Below are 17857 nucleotides of genomic sequence, written 5' to 3'. Positions count from 1 at the left end.
GACTTTCAACATATAAATTACAGCCATGGTCAAAAGTCAGGAAGTTAGAGAAACTTCAAACAACTAAAATTATTTAAAATAAAAAAATTGTACTTCTATATTATATATACCTCCAGGCAAATGTACAGTTCTTACTAACATTTATTTATCTTTGTTTTGAGGTTAAGAAAGTACTTTTTAACATATTCCATGTCAAATTTTTTCAAGAGTCCTATGAAATTGGATCATTTTGTAGAAAAAGAAAACTGAGACTGAAAGAATAATTAGCCCAAACGTGCACAACTACTAAAGGACAGACCTGAGATTTGAAACTCATTGGGGTGCTCGATAGCCCATGTTATTTTAAGACTACTACTAAACTGAAGATTGTTTCTGTTGAACTTGACCCTTTAAAACAATTGCTAATCAAAGGCATCAGATTGAGGAGCTTCTAAAGTCTTTGATAAATCAACTGTAATATATATATCCTTTTGGACTTGTACAGTTGTCTTCCCCTTGGGCCAGTTCTGGAAATGGAAGATTGGATTATGAGTATAAATAAACTCATAAAATGTTGGCAAGCATAGAGTGCTGAAAAGCATTTAAACAGTGTAATCTAGTGAGGAGATTGTAAACGTCAGTGTCGACAGAGCTTGGTTTAAGTCCTGGCTCGGCTACATCCTAGCTTTTTAAGAAGCCTCTTCGGTTAGCTCACAAGTTCTCTAAGTATGGCCTAGGGACTCTTGACTGTCCCTAAGGTGGTACACTATCAATGAGGTTAAAACTGCTGGTGCCTGAGTAAAAGTCAAGGGTATAGCACCAGACTACGCTGATTATCATATTCTTCACCAGCATGCATACACAGTAAAATAAAATGCCGGTACAACTGACAGATGTCTTTGATGAAACAGGTATTACTAATTGTAACTCTCAACCCTTGAGTAGGTAAGTCTTCTGAGTAGTCCTTGTGATGAAATAGGAATTATGCATAAAACACATCTGCTGCATACCAACGAAGGATGGATGCTCAAGGAAGATATGCCGCTCTTTGCGTTGCAAGCAGAAGGAACCTCTTTTTTTGTGGAACGCTATTTTTACCTGAGAGAATAATTGACAAACAGTGGTTATTTGACAACCATTTTTGCAGAAGTGATGAGCCAGTCACTTCAAGGAAAATGAATAGTATTTGTTGCCACTGACAAAATTTAAGTTTTCAAATGAAAAATTAGAATTTTAGAAAATTTGAGTCCACGATGAGGCTATCCGCTTCTGTTACTTAAACACTTTTCTGGTGAGATGAGTAGTGACATTCATGAATATGTTTTTTTGATGATATATAATGAAATGTCATTTCCATTTTCCAAAAGACAACTGTATTACCACTCAAAGTGTTAGACCAGTTTATCTAAGAGACTATGAAAAGAACACTTGTCAAGTTTTGATGTATTAAAAGAAGAAAATGTACCATTATCTCTAAAGATTATTAAAATACTTCTGTCTTTTGTAACACGTATCTGTGTGAAGCTGGATTTTCTTCATATACGTTGCATCAGTGTATCCCAGCCCACTGACTGCAGACAAGTTATGAGAATCCAGTTGTGTTTTGTTTAGCTAGACAGTAAAGAGATTTACAAAAATGTGAAACCATACCACTCACCTCATTAAATTTGTCATTTTGTTCAACAATCTACTTTTCATTAAAAAATGTATGTGCATATTTAATGAGTTTATTATTGACTTAAATGAATTTAAACACTTAAAAATGATCAGTTTTAATTTCTAATATTGTAATTACTGACTGATATAACTTACATAAACAAAGCTTTTTAGGGACCTATAATTTTTTAAATTAAGGTATTCTATAATATACACTCTTACAAAGGTTTCACATGAAAAAACAATGTGGTTACTACAGTTACTCACATTATCAAGTCCCCACCCATACCCCATTGCAGTCATTGTGCGTCAGTGTAGTAAGATGCCACAGATTCACTATTTGCCTTCTCTGCTACACTGTCTTCCCTGTAACCCCCCACACTATGTGTACTAAACATAATACCCCTAAATCCCATTCTCCCTCCCTCCCCAACACCTCCCCTTTAGTAACTGCTAGTCCCTTCTTGGAGTCTGTGAGTCTGTTGCTGTTTTGTTCCTTCAGTTTTTGCTTCATTGTTATACTCCACAAATGAGGGAAATCATTTGGCACTTGTCTTTCTCTGCCTGGCTTATTTCACCGAGCATAATATCCTCCAGCTCCATCCATGTTCTTGCAAATGGTAGGATTTGTTTTCTTCTTATGGCTGAATAATATTCCATTGTGTATATGCACCACATCTTTATCCATTCATCTACTCATGGACACTTGGGTTGCTTCCGTTTCTTGGCTGTTGTAAAAAGTGCTGCGATAAACATAGGGGTGCATATGTCTTTTTGAATCTGAGAACTTGTATTCTTTGGGTAAATTCCTAGGAGTGGGAATCCCAGGTCAAATGGTATTTCTCTTTTTAGTTTTTTGAGGAACCTCCATATTCCTTTCCACAATGGTTGAGCTAGCTTACATTCTCACCAACAGTGTAGGAGGGTTCCCTTTTCTACACATCCTCATTTGTTGTTCTTAGTCTTTTCTATGCTGGCCATTCTAACTGGTGTGAGGTGGTATCTCATTGTGGTTTTAATTTGCATTTCTCTGACGACTAGCAATGTGGAGCATCTTTTCATGTGCCTATTGGCCATCTGAATTTCTTCTTTGGAGAAGTGTCTGTTTATATCCTCCGCCCATTTTTTAATTGGGTTATTTGCTTTTTGGGTGTTGAGGCGTGTGAGTTCTTTATATATTTTGGATGTTAACCCCTTGTCGGATATGACATTTACAAATATATTCTCCCATACTATAGGATGCCTTTGTGTTCCGTTGATGGTGTCCTTTGCCATATAGAAGCTTTTTAGCATGATGTAGTCCCATGTGTCCATTTTTGCTTTTGTTTCTTTTGCTTGAGGAGATGCGTTCAGGAAGAAGTTGCTCATGTTTATATTCAGGAGATTTTTGCCTATGTTGTCTTCTAAGAGTTTTATGGTTTCATGACTTACATTCAGGTCTTTGATCCATTTCGTGTTTACTTTTGTGTATGGGGTTAAACAATAATCCAATTTCATTCTCTTGCATGTAGCTCTCCAGTTTTGCCAACACCTGTTGTTGAAGAGGCTGTCATTTCCCTGTTGTATGTCCATGGCTCCTTTATTGTATATTAATTGACCGTAAATGGTTGGGTTTATATCTGGGCTCTGTAGTCTGTTCCATTGGTTTGTTGTTCCATTCTTGTGCCAGTACCAAATTGTTTTGATTACTGTGGCTTTGTAGTGGAGCTCGAAGTTGGGGAGCATAATCTCCAAGCTTAATTCTTCCTTCTTAGGATTGCTTTGGCTATTCAGGGTCTTTTGTGGTTCCATATGAATTTTAGAACTATTTGCTCTAGTTCGTTGAAGAATGCTATTGGGATTTTGATAGGGATAGCACTGAATTTGTAGATTGCTTTAGGCAGGATGGCCATTTTGACAATAGTAATTCTTCCTACCATTGAGCATGGAATGTGTTTCCATTTATTGATATCTTCTTTAATTTCTCTCATGAGTAACAAGTAGTTTTTAGAGTACAGGTGTTCCACTTCCTTGGTTAGGTTTATTCCTAGGTATTTTATTCTTTTTGATGCAATTGTGAATGGAATTGTTTTCTTGATTTCTCTTTCTGGTAGTTCATTGTTAGTGTATAAGAATGCAACAGATTTCTGTGTATTAATTTTGTATCCTGCAACTTTGCTGAATTCTGATATTAGATCTAGTAGTTTTGGAATGGATTCTTTAGGATTTTATATGTACAATATTATGTCATCTGCAAACAGGGACAGTTTAACTTCTTCTTTACCAATCTGGATACCCTTTATTTCTTTGTGTTATCTAATTGCTGTGGCTAGGACCTCTAGAACTATGTTGAATAAAAGTGGAGAGAGTGGGCATCCTTGTCTTGTTCCCTATCTTAAAGGAAAGGCTTTCAACTTCTTGCTCCTAAGTATGATGTTGGCTGTGGGTTTGTCATATACAGCTTTCAGGTAATTGTCCTCTATACCCATTTTGTTGAGAGTTTTTATCATGAATTGATGTTGAATTTTGTGAAATGCTTTTTCTGCAGCTATGGAGATGATGATGTGGTTTCTGTCCTTCTTTTTGTTAGATGTGGTGGATGATGTTGATGGATTTTTGAATGTTGTACCATCCTTGCATCACTGGAATAAATTCTACTTGATCATGATGGGTGGTCTTTTTGATGTATTTTTAAATTCGGTTTGCTAATATTTTGTTGAGTATTTTTGCATCTATGTTCATCAGGGATATTGGTGTGTAATTTTCTTTTTTTGTGATGTCTTTGCCTGGTTTTGGTATTAGAGTGATGCTGGCCTCATAGAATGAGTTTGAAAGTATTCCATCTTCTTCTACTCTTGGAAAACTTTAAGGAGGATGGGTATTAGTTCTTCACTAAATGTTTGATAAAATTAAGCGGGGAAGCCTTCTGTTCCAGGGGTTCTGTCCTTAGGTAGTTTTTTGATTACCAGTTCGATTTTGTTGTTGGTAATTGGTCTGTTTAGATTTTCTGTTTCTTTCTGGGTCAGCCTTGGAAGGTTGTATTTTCCTAGAAAGTTGTCCATTTCTTCTGGGTTATCCAGTTTGTTAAAATGTAGTTTTTCATAGTATTCTCTAATAATTCTTTGTATTTCTGTGGTGTCCGTAGTGATTTTTCCTTTCTCATGTCTGATTCTGTTTATGTGTGTAGACTTTCTTTTTTTTCTTGATAAGTCTGGCTAGGGGTTTATCTATTTTGTTTATTTTCTTGAAGAACCAGCTCTTGCTTTCATTGATTCTGTCTATTGTTTTATTCTTCTTAATTTTATTTATTTCTGCTCTAATCTTTATTATGTCCCTCTTTCTACTGACTTTGGGCCTCATTTGTTCTTTTCCTAGTTTCATTAATTGTGAGTTTAGACTGTTCATATGGGATTGTTCTTTCCTGAGGTAGGTCTGTATTGTAATATACTTCCCTCTTAGCATGGCCTTCGCTGTGTCTCACAGATTTTTGCGGTGTTGAATTATTGTTGTCATTTCTCTCCATATATTGCTTGATCTCTGTTTTTATGTGGTCATTGTTCCATTGGTTATTTAGGAGCATGTTGTGAAACCTCCATGTGTTTGTGGGATTTTTCATTTTCTTTGCATAATTTATTTCTAGTTTCATAACTTTGTTGTCCAAGAAGCTGGTTGGTAAATTTCAGTCTTTTTTAATTTACCGAGGCTCTTTTTGTGGCCTAGTGTGTGATCTATTCTTGAAAATGTTCCCTGTGCACTTGAGAAGAATGTGTATTCTGCTGGTTTTGGGTGTACAGTTCTTTGGATGTCTGTTAGGTCCATTTGTTCTAATGTGTTGGTCGGTGCCTCTGTCTCCTTACTTATTTTCTGTCTGGTTGATGTGTCCTTTGGAGTAAGTGGAGTGTTGAAGATGCCTAGAACGAATGCATTGCATTCTATTTCCCCTTTTAATTTTGTTCGTATTTGTTTCACATATGTAGGTGCTCCTGTGTTGGGTGCATAGATATTTATAATGGTTATATCTTCTTGTTGGATTGACCCCTTTATCATTATGTAATGTCCTTCTTTGTCTCTTATGACTTTTTTTGTCTTGAAATCTATTTTGTCTCATACAAATGCTACAACTCCTGCTTTTTTCTGCCTATTAGTTGCATGAAATATCTTTTTCGATCCCTTCACTTTAATCTGTGTATGTCTTCAGGTTTGAAGTGAGTCTCTTGTAAGCAGCATATAGTTGGGTCTTGTTTTTTTATCTTTCAGTGACTCTCTGTCTTTTGATTGGTGCATTCATACCATTTACATTTAGGGTGATTATCAATAAGTATGTACTTAGTGCCATTGCAGGCTTTAGATACGTGGTTAACAAAAGTTCAAGGGTTACTTCCTTACTATCTAAGACTCTAACTTAACTCACTTAATATGTTATTACAAACACCATCTAAAGGTTCTTTTTTTTCACCCTTCTTTTCTTCCTCGTCCATTCTTTATATATCAAGTTTCATATTCTCTACTCTTTTTCTATCCCTTTTTATTACCTCTGGTGACAGCTATTAAACCTTAGGAACACTTCCATCTATAGCAGTCCCTCCAAAATACACTGTAGAGAGGGTTTGGGGGAGGGAAGTTCTCAGCTTTTGTTTATCTGGAAATTGTTTAAGCCCTCCTTCAAATTTAAATATTAATCTTGCCCAATAAAATACACTTGGCTTGAGGCCCTTCTGCTTCATTGCATTAATTACATATATCATGCCACTCCCTTCTGGCCTGTAAGGTTTTTGCTGAGAAGTCTGTTGATAGCCTGATGGGCTTTCCTTTGTGTATCATCTTATTTCTCTCTCTGGCTACTTTCAATAGTCTGTCCTTATCCTTGATCTTTGCCATTTTAATTATTATATGTCTTGGTGTATTATATGTCTATGGGTCCCTTGTGTTGGGAGATCTGTGCACCTCCATGGCCTGAGAAACTTATATCCTTTTCCAGATTGGGGAAGTTTTCAGCAATTACCTCCTCAAAGGCACTTTCTATGCCTCTTTCTTTCTCTTCTTCTTCTGGTACCCCTATAACGTGAATATTGTTCCATTTGGATTGGTCACATAGTTCTCTCAATATTCTTTCTTCTTAGAGATCCTTTTTTCTCTCTGTGCCTCAGCTTCTTTGTATTCCTCTTCTCTAATTTCTATTTTATTTATTGTTCCCTCCACCATATCTAATCTTCTTTCCATTGTATGTTTCATTTCTGATTCTGTGTTCCGTAATGATTGGATCTCCTACCGGAATTCATTCCTGAGTTACTGAATATTTTTCTGTACCTCCGTAAGCATGTTTTTCATTTTTATTTTTATTTTGAAATCGCTTTCAGGAATATTCATGAGATTGGTTTCATTTGATTTGTTTTCTTGTATGTAGGATTTTGCTTTGAACCAGGTTCCTTTGACGTTTCATGTTTGTATGTGGCGCCCTCTAGTTCCCAGAAGCTCTACTCTGTGGAGCTGCTCAGCCCCTGGAGCAATGTTGGGGCTTGCAGGGAAGTGGTGTTGGTTTCCTTGCAGGAGGAAATAGCTGTTTTGCTGCTTCCCGGCTGCTGTGCCTGTCACCACTACCAGAACCCTTGGTATAAGTTTCTATGCTTTGCATTTGTAGCTGCAGTAGGCAGGGCTTCCTTCTGGCTGGCCTGATGGCAGGGCCAGGTTTGCCAGTTTGCCCGCCAGGTGCAGGCTGGCTGGGAGGAAGGCTGTTGCATAATCTTGGATGGGGGCCGTGGAGCTGCCTAGCCAGCCAGGGGGCTGGAGTGCCTGAAGATTTTGAATTCCCAAAGTGCTGGGCACAGTGCACTGAGACAATTTTGTCTACCTGTCCTTTCTCCTGAGCAGTAAGCTCTGTGCAATCCTTGCCCCTGTAGCAGCTCTCTCACTGTTAGGAATTATCTCAGACTGCCCACCTTTCTTTTGTCCCAGAGCAGCTCAATGTGGATCCCCGTTTTTCACAAGTGGCAGGAATCTCAGTCTCTCCAGGTGTTCTTCACTTTCCAACCCCCCTAATCACCAGAGCACCATGCAGTGGAGGTTTGGGCTCCCAGAGCAGATCTTCAGAGCTAGGTGTTCAACAGCCCCAGGCCTCCACTGCATCCCCCCTCCAATTCTCTTCCTCCCACCTGTGAGCTGGGGTGGGGGAAGGGCTTGGGTTCTGCCGAGTCTCGGCTTTGGTACATTACCCTGTTCCGTGAGCTCTATTCTTTTCTCTACGTGTATGCAGTCTGGTGCAGCCTTCTTTCCTCTTGCTCTTTCAGGATTAGTTGTGTTAACTTTTGTATTATGTGCAGTTTTAGGAGGAGGCCTCTGTCTCACCTGTCACGCCACCATCTTTAATCAGGGACCTATAATTTTTAAGACTGTGAGTGAGTCATGAAACCAAAAAGTTTAAAAACTACTGAGCTGTCCACCTGTTTCCTTGCTTCTCATGATGGAATGAAATTCCACAGTTTTAAAATGAGAACATTTACAGAGTGTCTGTGATATGAAAAATATACATTAAATATATCTAGGGTAAATGGAAACTTATAAAGCTTTTAGTCAAGGACATGTTTCTATGAACAGCAGTAAAAAAGTTTAAGGGCACTTACTCTTCTACCACAGTTTTATGAAAGTAACTGTTTTATAAATCTTTTTAATGTTCCCTTCTTGTCTTTGTATGTATACCTAATTTTTACATAGTAAAATTGTGTAGTTATAGGTATAGATTTGGGTTCCATCCTTTTCCTTAAATAATTTTTCCATTTTGCTATGTAGTTTCCATTATAATTATTCATGATCATATAAGGTCCAAGTTCTTGAGTAGGTAGATCATAGTTTATTAAATATTCCCTTATGTTAGTCATGAAGGTTGTTTTCTTTTGTTATTATACATGATGGTTTAACACATTTTCTATATATTTACACAGCATTTGATTTTTTTGTTGTTTTGCCTTTAGGATACAGTCACAGAGGTGGAATTACTAAGCCAGATAAGACACACATGGTTTTTGGATGATGTATATAATGAAATACATATGTATATATATGTACACACACACATATTGAGAGTGTGTGTATATACATGTAGGCATATGTATTTTTTTACTTCTGTGTGTGTGTGTGTGCATTTATATAAATGTATATGTAAATAATGTATGACACACAAATGCCATCATACACATCTGTGGGGAGGAAAATGAGAAGTATAACTCTTGAAAGGGAAGGACTCCACATAGTAGAAACAAACAGCAAATATTTTGAACAAATAATAGTCTGCCACTTGTTTGAGAATGAACATTTGTTTACTTGATAATTTTAGTGAGAGGACAGCTTTAATGCTAAACTTTGTGAAGTTTTCTTTTTAGTCTAAGGAAGTAACAACTCTTCAGACTTAAGAAGAAACATTGTTACAAAAGGTAGTGCTCTATCTTTCAGTAGTTACTAAATTCAGTTTTGTTCACTGTGACTAAGATTCTTGTACTGTTTTAGTAACTTTATGTTCAAGTTTTTAATAAGTAAGTGTATAGGAAATCATTTGTAGTAGGTACAGTGTATTATAGTCAATTCCTTTAATCCCAATCATTTTCAGAAAAAATGTGTAGTTTTCTTTAAGAATTAGGATTGGGAATCTAGTAGACTGAAGTCACCAAATGCACAATTGGTCACTTACCAGTTTTCCGTCAAGTAGATTATAAAGAAATACATTTTTTCCTGATTTTTATTATTAAAAATTATTTTTTAACTGATTATTGAGAAGACACTCCAGAGCTGTGGAGACTGAGGATACACATCTCCAAGAGTGAGTGTTGGACAGTAGGTTGATCTGTTCTTTCTTTGAAAGAAATTCTTATCCACTTACTTTCTTTTGTCTCATTAAAATAGGTGCTGAATGTGGGGCAATTAAAATAGGTGCTGAATGTGGGGCAGGCAGTTAGGTTAGCATATTGACGAATTAGGTAACTGAATAGATTAAATGATTTCACATTCTCTCAAGTGATAGGTTGAGATGTATGAAAGAATTTTGAGGGGGGCCTATAATTTTGATAATTTAGGAATGACTTTCATGGCAACTGTGAGCTGTATTTTAGCACTTTTTTTTTAGACTTGGCAGTTGTATGCCTGGCAGTTTTCCTTACACTTCTTCTTCTTATAAATGTAAATATTTAAAGTCCTCTTAATTAACTGTTGCTTTGCACATTTCACTCTGTTTTTATTATTTTGCTCCTTCACAGCAATTTGTAATCAGCATATATTACCTTTCTTTTATAGTTTTATGACCTTTGTGAACTATTCAGAACTGGAGGTCAGGTTCCTGACACAAACTACATATTTATGGTATGTAAACATCAATACCACCAAGTTCTTATTTAAAATGGAAAGATCTGACATATTACATGTAAATTACATAATTTCCTTGCCACATGGCAATCACTATTTAAATAAAGGAAAAAGTAACTCTGTACTTCTCTGCATTCTGCTGTGTCCTCTAGTTGAAAATAACTGCTTTGGTAAATTCCTTTTTGGATTAGGTTTTAGCCCTAAGTAATTGTTGGGCAGAAAAATAGCCTGGGACCATAGGTTTAAGGCATAAATCTTCAATGTATTATTTGTCAGACTTTTTTTGGGGCATTCATTTTCATCTGCTGTTAATTTGCAGATCAATAAATATATACACATAAACATTCGCTATTAAGGTGGATATTTGCTTATTTTCCTTTTGGAATGTAATGTTACTGTTGAGCTTTATCTGAATCCTATCACTTTCCTTCTTTCTGAAAGTTTCTGGGTCACTTTCCTATTTTAGCTCTTTTCCCATTGGTCTAATATTGACCCAAGTAATATTAATGAGAATTAATGGGAAGTGTAAATAGTATACTATCATATGTAGTTGTTAAATACAAAGCTGAACTTAGAAACCTATTATAATTATGTTATTTGCTTTACAAAAGAATTATTTTCTTAAGGTTGGCAGCTCTTCTGATAGAGTTAAAATGGTTTTTGAAATTCATCTAAAAAGTTTTGATTCATGAATGACCTTTCAGAAACATCTGTTAATGTAGATAATAGAAAATTGAAAAAATAGTGGTTTAGCAGGGGAAATCCTTGAGAGAATTGCATAGCATGTTTCCATCAGCCTCCCAAATCATAAGACTAGCACATTTAGTAGAAACAGCTTATTCTTTTGAATTTTTTGTTAAAACCCAATTTCCAAATAATTCAATGTTTTACTCAGTTTTGTTATTTGGGGCTGTGTCTCTGAGTTCATGCATTTTGGTATAATTAAAAATTTTTTTTTATGGTATTGTTTGTAACTGTAAACTTTTATTTTACAGGGTGATTTTGTAGACAGAGGTTACTATAGTTTGGAGACCTTCACTTACCTTCTTGCACTAAAGGCCAAATGGCCTGATCGTATTACACTTTTGAGAGGAAATCATGAGAGTAGACAGATAACACAGGTTTATGGATTTTATGGTAAGAACTTCTATTTCTTTGACACTGAATATTGTTTTACTACTTTCCTCTTTGGGAAAAAAGCCACACAGATCAAACATGTCTTTTATTGTAAAGTTAGAAAATACAGATCATGTTTTTATGTTTTCTCATCCTTTAACTCCCCCACTTGTCCCAGTAAATTGACAGTCTTACTATGGAGAAAGAATCATTCTTAACCTTTTGGTGTACATCTTCTTAGATTAGTGCCTTAAAGTGTAGTCCTCGTTTTACCTCATTGGAATCATCTGGGGTGTTTGTTAAAAATTGTAGATAGATGAGCCCCAGTGCAGACCCTTTGGGGTGGTATCCTAGAATCTGCTGAAGATAATGTTCTGCACACTCTGAGAACCTGGTCTGTATATATGTATACATATATGTGTGTGTATGCATACCTACCACACTAAAATGGGATCATACCTGCTTGCTTTCACCTAATATTATGACCAGCACTTTCACTTTATTGATATTATTTTTATAGCTGTGTTTTATTATACTGTATGGATGTACTATAGTTGATTTAACCCAGTCGCTTTAACATTGGACATTGGAGTTGATTTTAAGTTGCTGTAAAACATTAGTTGAGTCAATATCCTCTTATATATATATATATATATATATATGACAAGATATATATGTGAAAGGATATTTTATGTGTCATATATATATGTGTCTCTGTGTGTGTGTCTGTGTGCTTGGTATATATAAAACCCCAAGTATATATGAATATAAATATAAAATAGTTTTATCTGTGTGCTTGCTCCAGAGAGTGCCAAGACCTCTGGGGTCAGAAGCAGAACTCAGCCATTAAAAGCAAAATAGCTTCTTCTATAAAACTTTTATATGGGTGAAAAAATTTTTTTAAATGAGTTTAGAAAGCTCTTTGAAGGCAGAGCTATTGAGAGATTATTAATGAATTTTCCTTGAACACAATTATTAAGGCAGGTATTGAGAGGTTTGAAAAGATAGTAATCTCATAACCCTTTAGTTTTAGATTTTTTATTTTGCATTATCTTCTGTCATTATAAAGGTAAGCTGAACTGTCTTACTCTTCAGTTTGTCTGCTCTTGTCAATTAGAAATTTTGATAATATATTGTTCATATAACTTTGCTAATAGTAATTTAATAATTTAGATGGCTAATATTTGTCTCCTTTCTACAAGTTACTTCTGATTTTCATTCACAATTTACCAAGTGTACCATTTGAAATAAAAGGTTTTGATTCTTTTGCAAAATAGTATTTTGTATAATACATACTGAGTATTAGGTTAGTGAAAGCAACTGGCTCCAGCTGTGTAAGATGAATGTTATACATGTAATTATACCCCAGACTTTGACCAACATTTATCAAAGTAAAGCAAAAGGAATAAAAGGGGAAAAGAAAGGAGGACATTTTGATCAAGATGCTCTGACTGAAGAAAATAACAACAGCCACAACATTTAGTGTGGAATTTCCTTGTTTCTACACTATGTTCATCTAATGCTCATCTATGGTTCTGTTTAAAAAGAAAGCCCACCAGCTCCTTAGAGGGGAGAAAACTTTAGTCACCGTGAGACTTAACATGGATTTTAAAGTAGTACAAATGTCCATAAAAGTTACTAATTAATTATATTAGGTCTTCAGTTCATGCTGGTAAGTATATACTGAGCAGTTATTATGAGCCAAGTACTTTGTGTATGTGTAAAGATGAAAAATGCAAGATTCCTGACTGCAGGTTGAACTTGTTGATAGAGCTCTGTCATGGCAGGTGTACATATGGATCCTACTTCACATAGAGATCTACTTTAAAAAATGAGGAGGAGATTCAAGATGATGGCGTGAGAGATGTGGAAAGACAATAAAAGGGTCAGCTAAGGTGCGAACATGATCAAGGAGGAGAGGACCAAGGAGGAACGAAAAAAAATCACCACCATTCTGTGCTCCTTGGCTTTACATTTTCCCAATAAACTACTCTGCTCTGAAAAAAAAAAAAACCATGAGGAGTGACCATATCCCATAGTCTTCTCTATCACTTTTAGCTATAAACAGGCAATAGTGGTACTGTCAGTTTTTTCAAAATTAAGGAAGAAGCCAAAGAGCAGAACTTATTTAGTATTCATTGAAAGAAGAGATATGTATCCTATTACTGCTGTAGACAGCCGAGAGAGTGCTCAGCTGGGAATATGTAAGAACTGATTGGCAGTCTGGTCTCAGTGATGATTACAGGTGTACTTACTGGAGCTTGTATTTTCTTGCACAGTTTGCAGAAAATCTCCGAAGAGACAACCTAGGCCTGGGAAATGTTAAGCTGGGAATTACCCATGCTTCTATAATTAAGGGTCTTCTAATTTGTTTGAGAATCTTGCTGGAAAAAGAGAGTCACATTAAATAAGTTACTCTGAAAGAATTGCCCAGTATTAATAATGCAGTAGACAAAATCATTTACTTTGGGTGTTGTGAAATTAATATTTAGCTCTTCTAAGTCATAGCATTTTGATCAATAATTTCAGCTGCTGCTTAGGGCCACTTCTCGAATAAAAAGCAGGATTAAATTCTTAGACTAGTTAGACACTGGTCTCCTGGCTCTATGTGGAAGACCTAGTAGGGCTAAATATATGTGTCATAACTTGCTGTTCTAGTTTAAACTGAATTTCTGTTGTCCTAGTAATGGCTGTATTCTTTATTTTTATTGGCAAATTCAGAACTTCATTAATGAGAGCTCTTCCATTTCTTTCATAGATGAGTGCCAGACCAAATATGGAAATGCTAATGCCTGGAGATATTGTACCAAAGTTTTTGACATGCTCACAGTAGCAGCTGTAAGTTTATGTACACTTCCTTAAAACTTCCAGTGTTTTCCTGCAATTAATACTTTGCATAGTTTTATCTAATTGCCATCTCAGTTGCATTGATGTCATTGGCATTCACTGATGAATTTAGATACCTGGCTGAGTTTATTATACATTCAGCTCTTTATCCTTTTTTGCTAGTTAATAGATGAGCAGATTTTGTGTGTTCATGGTGGTTTATCTCCTGATATCAAAACACTGGATCAAATTCGAACCATTGAACGGAATCAGGAAATTCCTCATAAAGGAGCATTTTGTGATCTGGTTTGGTCTGATCCTGAAGATGTGGATACTTGGGCAATCAGTCCCCGAGGCGCAGGCTGGCTTTTTGGCGCAAAGGTCACAAATGAGGTAAGGCTGCCATTTTTTGAAAGGTGGTTTGGTGATTGCTAATGGGTTACATAAAGAACTATGGTGGCTATAGATAACAGACTTCTAGTGTAGTTTACTCAAACTGTGGTGGTTATGGATTTTTAATTTCTCGTCTAGTTTATCATATATATGTTTTTCCCTAGTGATTAAATGAGATCACATAATGAACACACCTCTTTCAGTATCCACTTGGAAATATGTGTAAAATAAACGTTCCTTTTCTTTCAAATATTGCAGTTGAGTAATGAGATACAAAGGGCAAGATAGCAACTTCTTAAATTTATATATACATATATATTTCTTTATATTTTTTTTAATTGAGATATATTTGACATATTTTTGGTGTACAACATGATACTGATATATGCATATATTGTGAACAGCTGACTTTGAGGCTCAACTGTTTTTAATTTTTTAAAAATATACACATATATACACAAACATACACATAATACACACACAGAGATGAGCTTATATGGGGAAGTTACCGAGCATAATAGAGTCAGAGAGCTAGATTCAACTTAAGTTATTTATCTTGTCTGAGTCTTTGTTTCCCTACATTGCAAAAGAAAGATAACCTCAGAATTTTTGTTAACCATACTAAATCCTCAGTAAATGACAGATATTGATAGCAATATATTATTATTAAACCATAAAAACTTTGTTTAATATCTGATAGTACTTTTCTGGAAGCTTTTCTGTCAGAAACTTATAACTAGTTATGTGACTGTATGATTTCTATAACTCATGCCAAAGCAGCTCTACTTGCCTGTAATTTATTGAAATTAGTGGGGACCAACTATAGAATGGGTCCTCTAAGAGTGAGAACTTTAGAAGTAAAAAAGATTTATACTTTATTTAAAGGATTATTTTCTTATATATGTAGGTTGATTTTTGTTGTTTAATATGCTGAATACTTAACAAATTACCTTTCTAAATTTCAGTTTGTTCATATCAACAACTTAAAACTCATCTGCAGAGCACACCAACTAGTACACGAAGGCTATAAATTTATGTTTGATGAGAAGCTGGTAACAGTGTGGTCTGCGCCTAATTACTGCTATCGTTGTGGAAATATTGCTTCGATCATGGTCTTCAAAGATGTAAATACAAGAGAACCAAAGTTATTCCGGGCAGTTCCAGATTCAGAACGTGTTATTCCTCCCAGAACGACGACGCCATATTTCCTTTGAGGACTTCGCCCGTCCTGCTGACCCATTTTTCTGCCCTCTTACCCCAACTTTCCTGTATTACCCTCTACAATATACTTTTCATTGAGCACTTTGCTGCTGAAATGCTGCCTCTTGCCTTTTTTTTTTTTTAATTTTAAATTATCTAAATTTATTGTTTGTTACGGTGTCTATAACAGTGTTTTCTATCATTTTCTCCCGGATCCCATCCCTACCTTGGACTCGTTTGAGAAGACTTGAGAAATGTCTTAATACTCACACTGCTGCATGTAGCTCTTGCTTATTTACTGGTGTGGGGAACACAGGATGTGTTTCCTTTTTTTAAAAAGCCAATTGACAGAACAGACTACACTGAAATACTACTCCTTTTGTATCAGTCAGCCCTTTGTTTTAGTTTGGTAAGTTTTAAGAAATTTCAGCAGCAAAGTTGTTATTCAGTAGGCATGATGGACTGCAAATGCCTCGAGTTATGTATACCTGTCCCAGCTGTAAACTTCATTGTCCTTTGTTGGATGATATTTTAAATGGATATAAAATAAATTGCTCTAAAGGGCTGCCCTCTTTGTTGCGTTTTTAAATTTTAGTTAAAAACTGCTACAGCTTATGACTTTGTACATTAAGATAATTGTATTGATCTTTTTTCAGATTCATTGTATTTTTTAATAAAGTAATCTTAAATAAAACCCAGATAGGTTAAAGTGTTAGAAATTTTAAACAGCTTACATTGTTGGTTTATTCTTTCTTTCTTTTTTCTAATCAGAGTTCTTAACCCTTTGGTTATTGAGTTTAAAACTCCAATTGAAATTCAGTACTATTTATTTAAAAAAAGAAATCACTAAACTGTGCCTAAAGAACATAACTGCCATATTAATGTTTTTGTTTATATCCTCTCTAGTAATAGAAAAACATTTAATACTTGTAATACTGATGTATTCATTTGATACCAGTTGAGTAGAATGTGATCAATCCAGTTTACAATTTATCATGAGTATCAATTAAGTAAAATCTGTGTACTTTTCAATAGGAAACATTCTTCTCTTGCTGTAACACTTCACCTTAACTTTTAGAAAGTGTTCATTTTTAACTGGAAAGCTTGAAAAGTCAGGACTCTTGTATTTGTGAACTGTAATTTGAAGCAGATTTTAAGAAGTATAGAAAGAAACAAATGTCCTTTTTTGTAAAGGTCTGTGATACCATGTTTTGGCTTTGTGTAAGTAATTTGAATATCCAAAGGGTTGTGATGATCAGTTCTTGATATGCAACTGTCCACTTAACTAAGGACAAGTGTTCCAGTGTCCCTTATGACTGTGGTCATAAATGATGTTGGAATTTACCACTTTGTGAAATACTTGGTATCCCTTTACTACTATAATTAATTTTTGTCATTCCAGGAAATCTTTGTGAAGCCAGCTAATTAATAAAGCACTTTAGCATCTGTTCAGGTAGCTTTGAAAACCCACTTTTCCCCTTCAGGATAAGAACTTCCAGGTTACCTAAAAATGCAATAAAAATGTTTATAGTCTAAGCTTCTTGGCATATAATTTTTCATCAGGGTTTTTCTTTTATTAAATAAGCACAATACTGTTTTGATTTCTTTTCCTCCACTCCCCAGCTCCTTGTTACTCTTTAATCGTGATCACTGTATGACAGAAGTGGCTGAGACATGTGCTGCACACACTTGAACTGTGGGGTCAGTAGCTTTGTGCTATTGCCGTGACCCCAGCGTAAATCAGGGGGAAAGGTAATTTTATCTTACAGGAATATTTAGCTATGTATTTTACTAATTATGAAACACTGGAAATTAATGGTCCAGACAACTTGGTGTGGTCTTTGAACAGCTCTCTGCAGTATTTTTTTCTGTTACCATAATTGTATTTAAGTGCTTGCTGTTGACTGCTTTTAAGTTGTACCAATAAAACCAGTAACCCTCAGGCCTCCCTTCGCATTTGATGCTCCTTAGCTTAGATTGATGTAGTTGTTTTAGTCATCCCTGTAATGTGACTTTTACTTTTAAGTCATGGTGTACTGCATTTGTTTGTCAGTAGTTGAGGCATGTGCCAATAATATTCTGTCCATTCCTTAACTGCCATCTCTGTTTTGCCTGATTTTTTTTTCTCTTCAACTGAATACATAACCTTGAACACAACTTGTTATATAACCTTTTTGCATGAAAAAAAAAAGTTTTACTATTAGACATGTAAGGGAAGAGAGTGAATGTTTGGACTTTGTAAGCCTAAAAGGAATATTTGGCTCTCTCTAATCAACAAGGGCTATGTATTATACAGAGTACTCATGTGGTGGAAGATACTTGCAAGTTACAGTTTTGTAGGCAGGAGAATCTGTTATTTCCT

General features: G+C 35.4%; 1 protein-coding gene across 1 annotated transcript in view; it reads left to right on the top strand.

The window, feature by feature from the left end:
* Window positions 1-17031, top strand: part of PPP6C (protein phosphatase 6 catalytic subunit) — a 36568-nt gene extending 19537 nt beyond the window's left edge. The window contains exons 3-7 of the mRNA XM_036913957.2: window positions 9892-9957; window positions 10956-11097; window positions 13835-13914; window positions 14086-14295; window positions 15261-17031. Coding sequence (XP_036769852.1) covers window positions 9892-9957; window positions 10956-11097; window positions 13835-13914; window positions 14086-14295; window positions 15261-15509 — 747 coding nt within the window. The 3' untranslated portion in view covers window positions 15510-17031. The remainder of the gene's footprint in view (window positions 1-9891; window positions 9958-10955; window positions 11098-13834; window positions 13915-14085; window positions 14296-15260) is intronic.
* Window positions 17032-17857: the final 826 nt, after the last annotated feature.

Source organism: Manis pentadactyla, chromosome 3 (genome assembly GCF_030020395.1).
Source record: "Manis pentadactyla isolate mManPen7 chromosome 3, mManPen7.hap1, whole genome shotgun sequence".
NCBI lineage: Eukaryota > Metazoa > Chordata > Mammalia > Pholidota > Manidae > Manis > Manis pentadactyla.
Note: the sequence above shows the minus strand (reverse complement) of the source record. Positions and strands in the feature narration are given on the sequence as shown.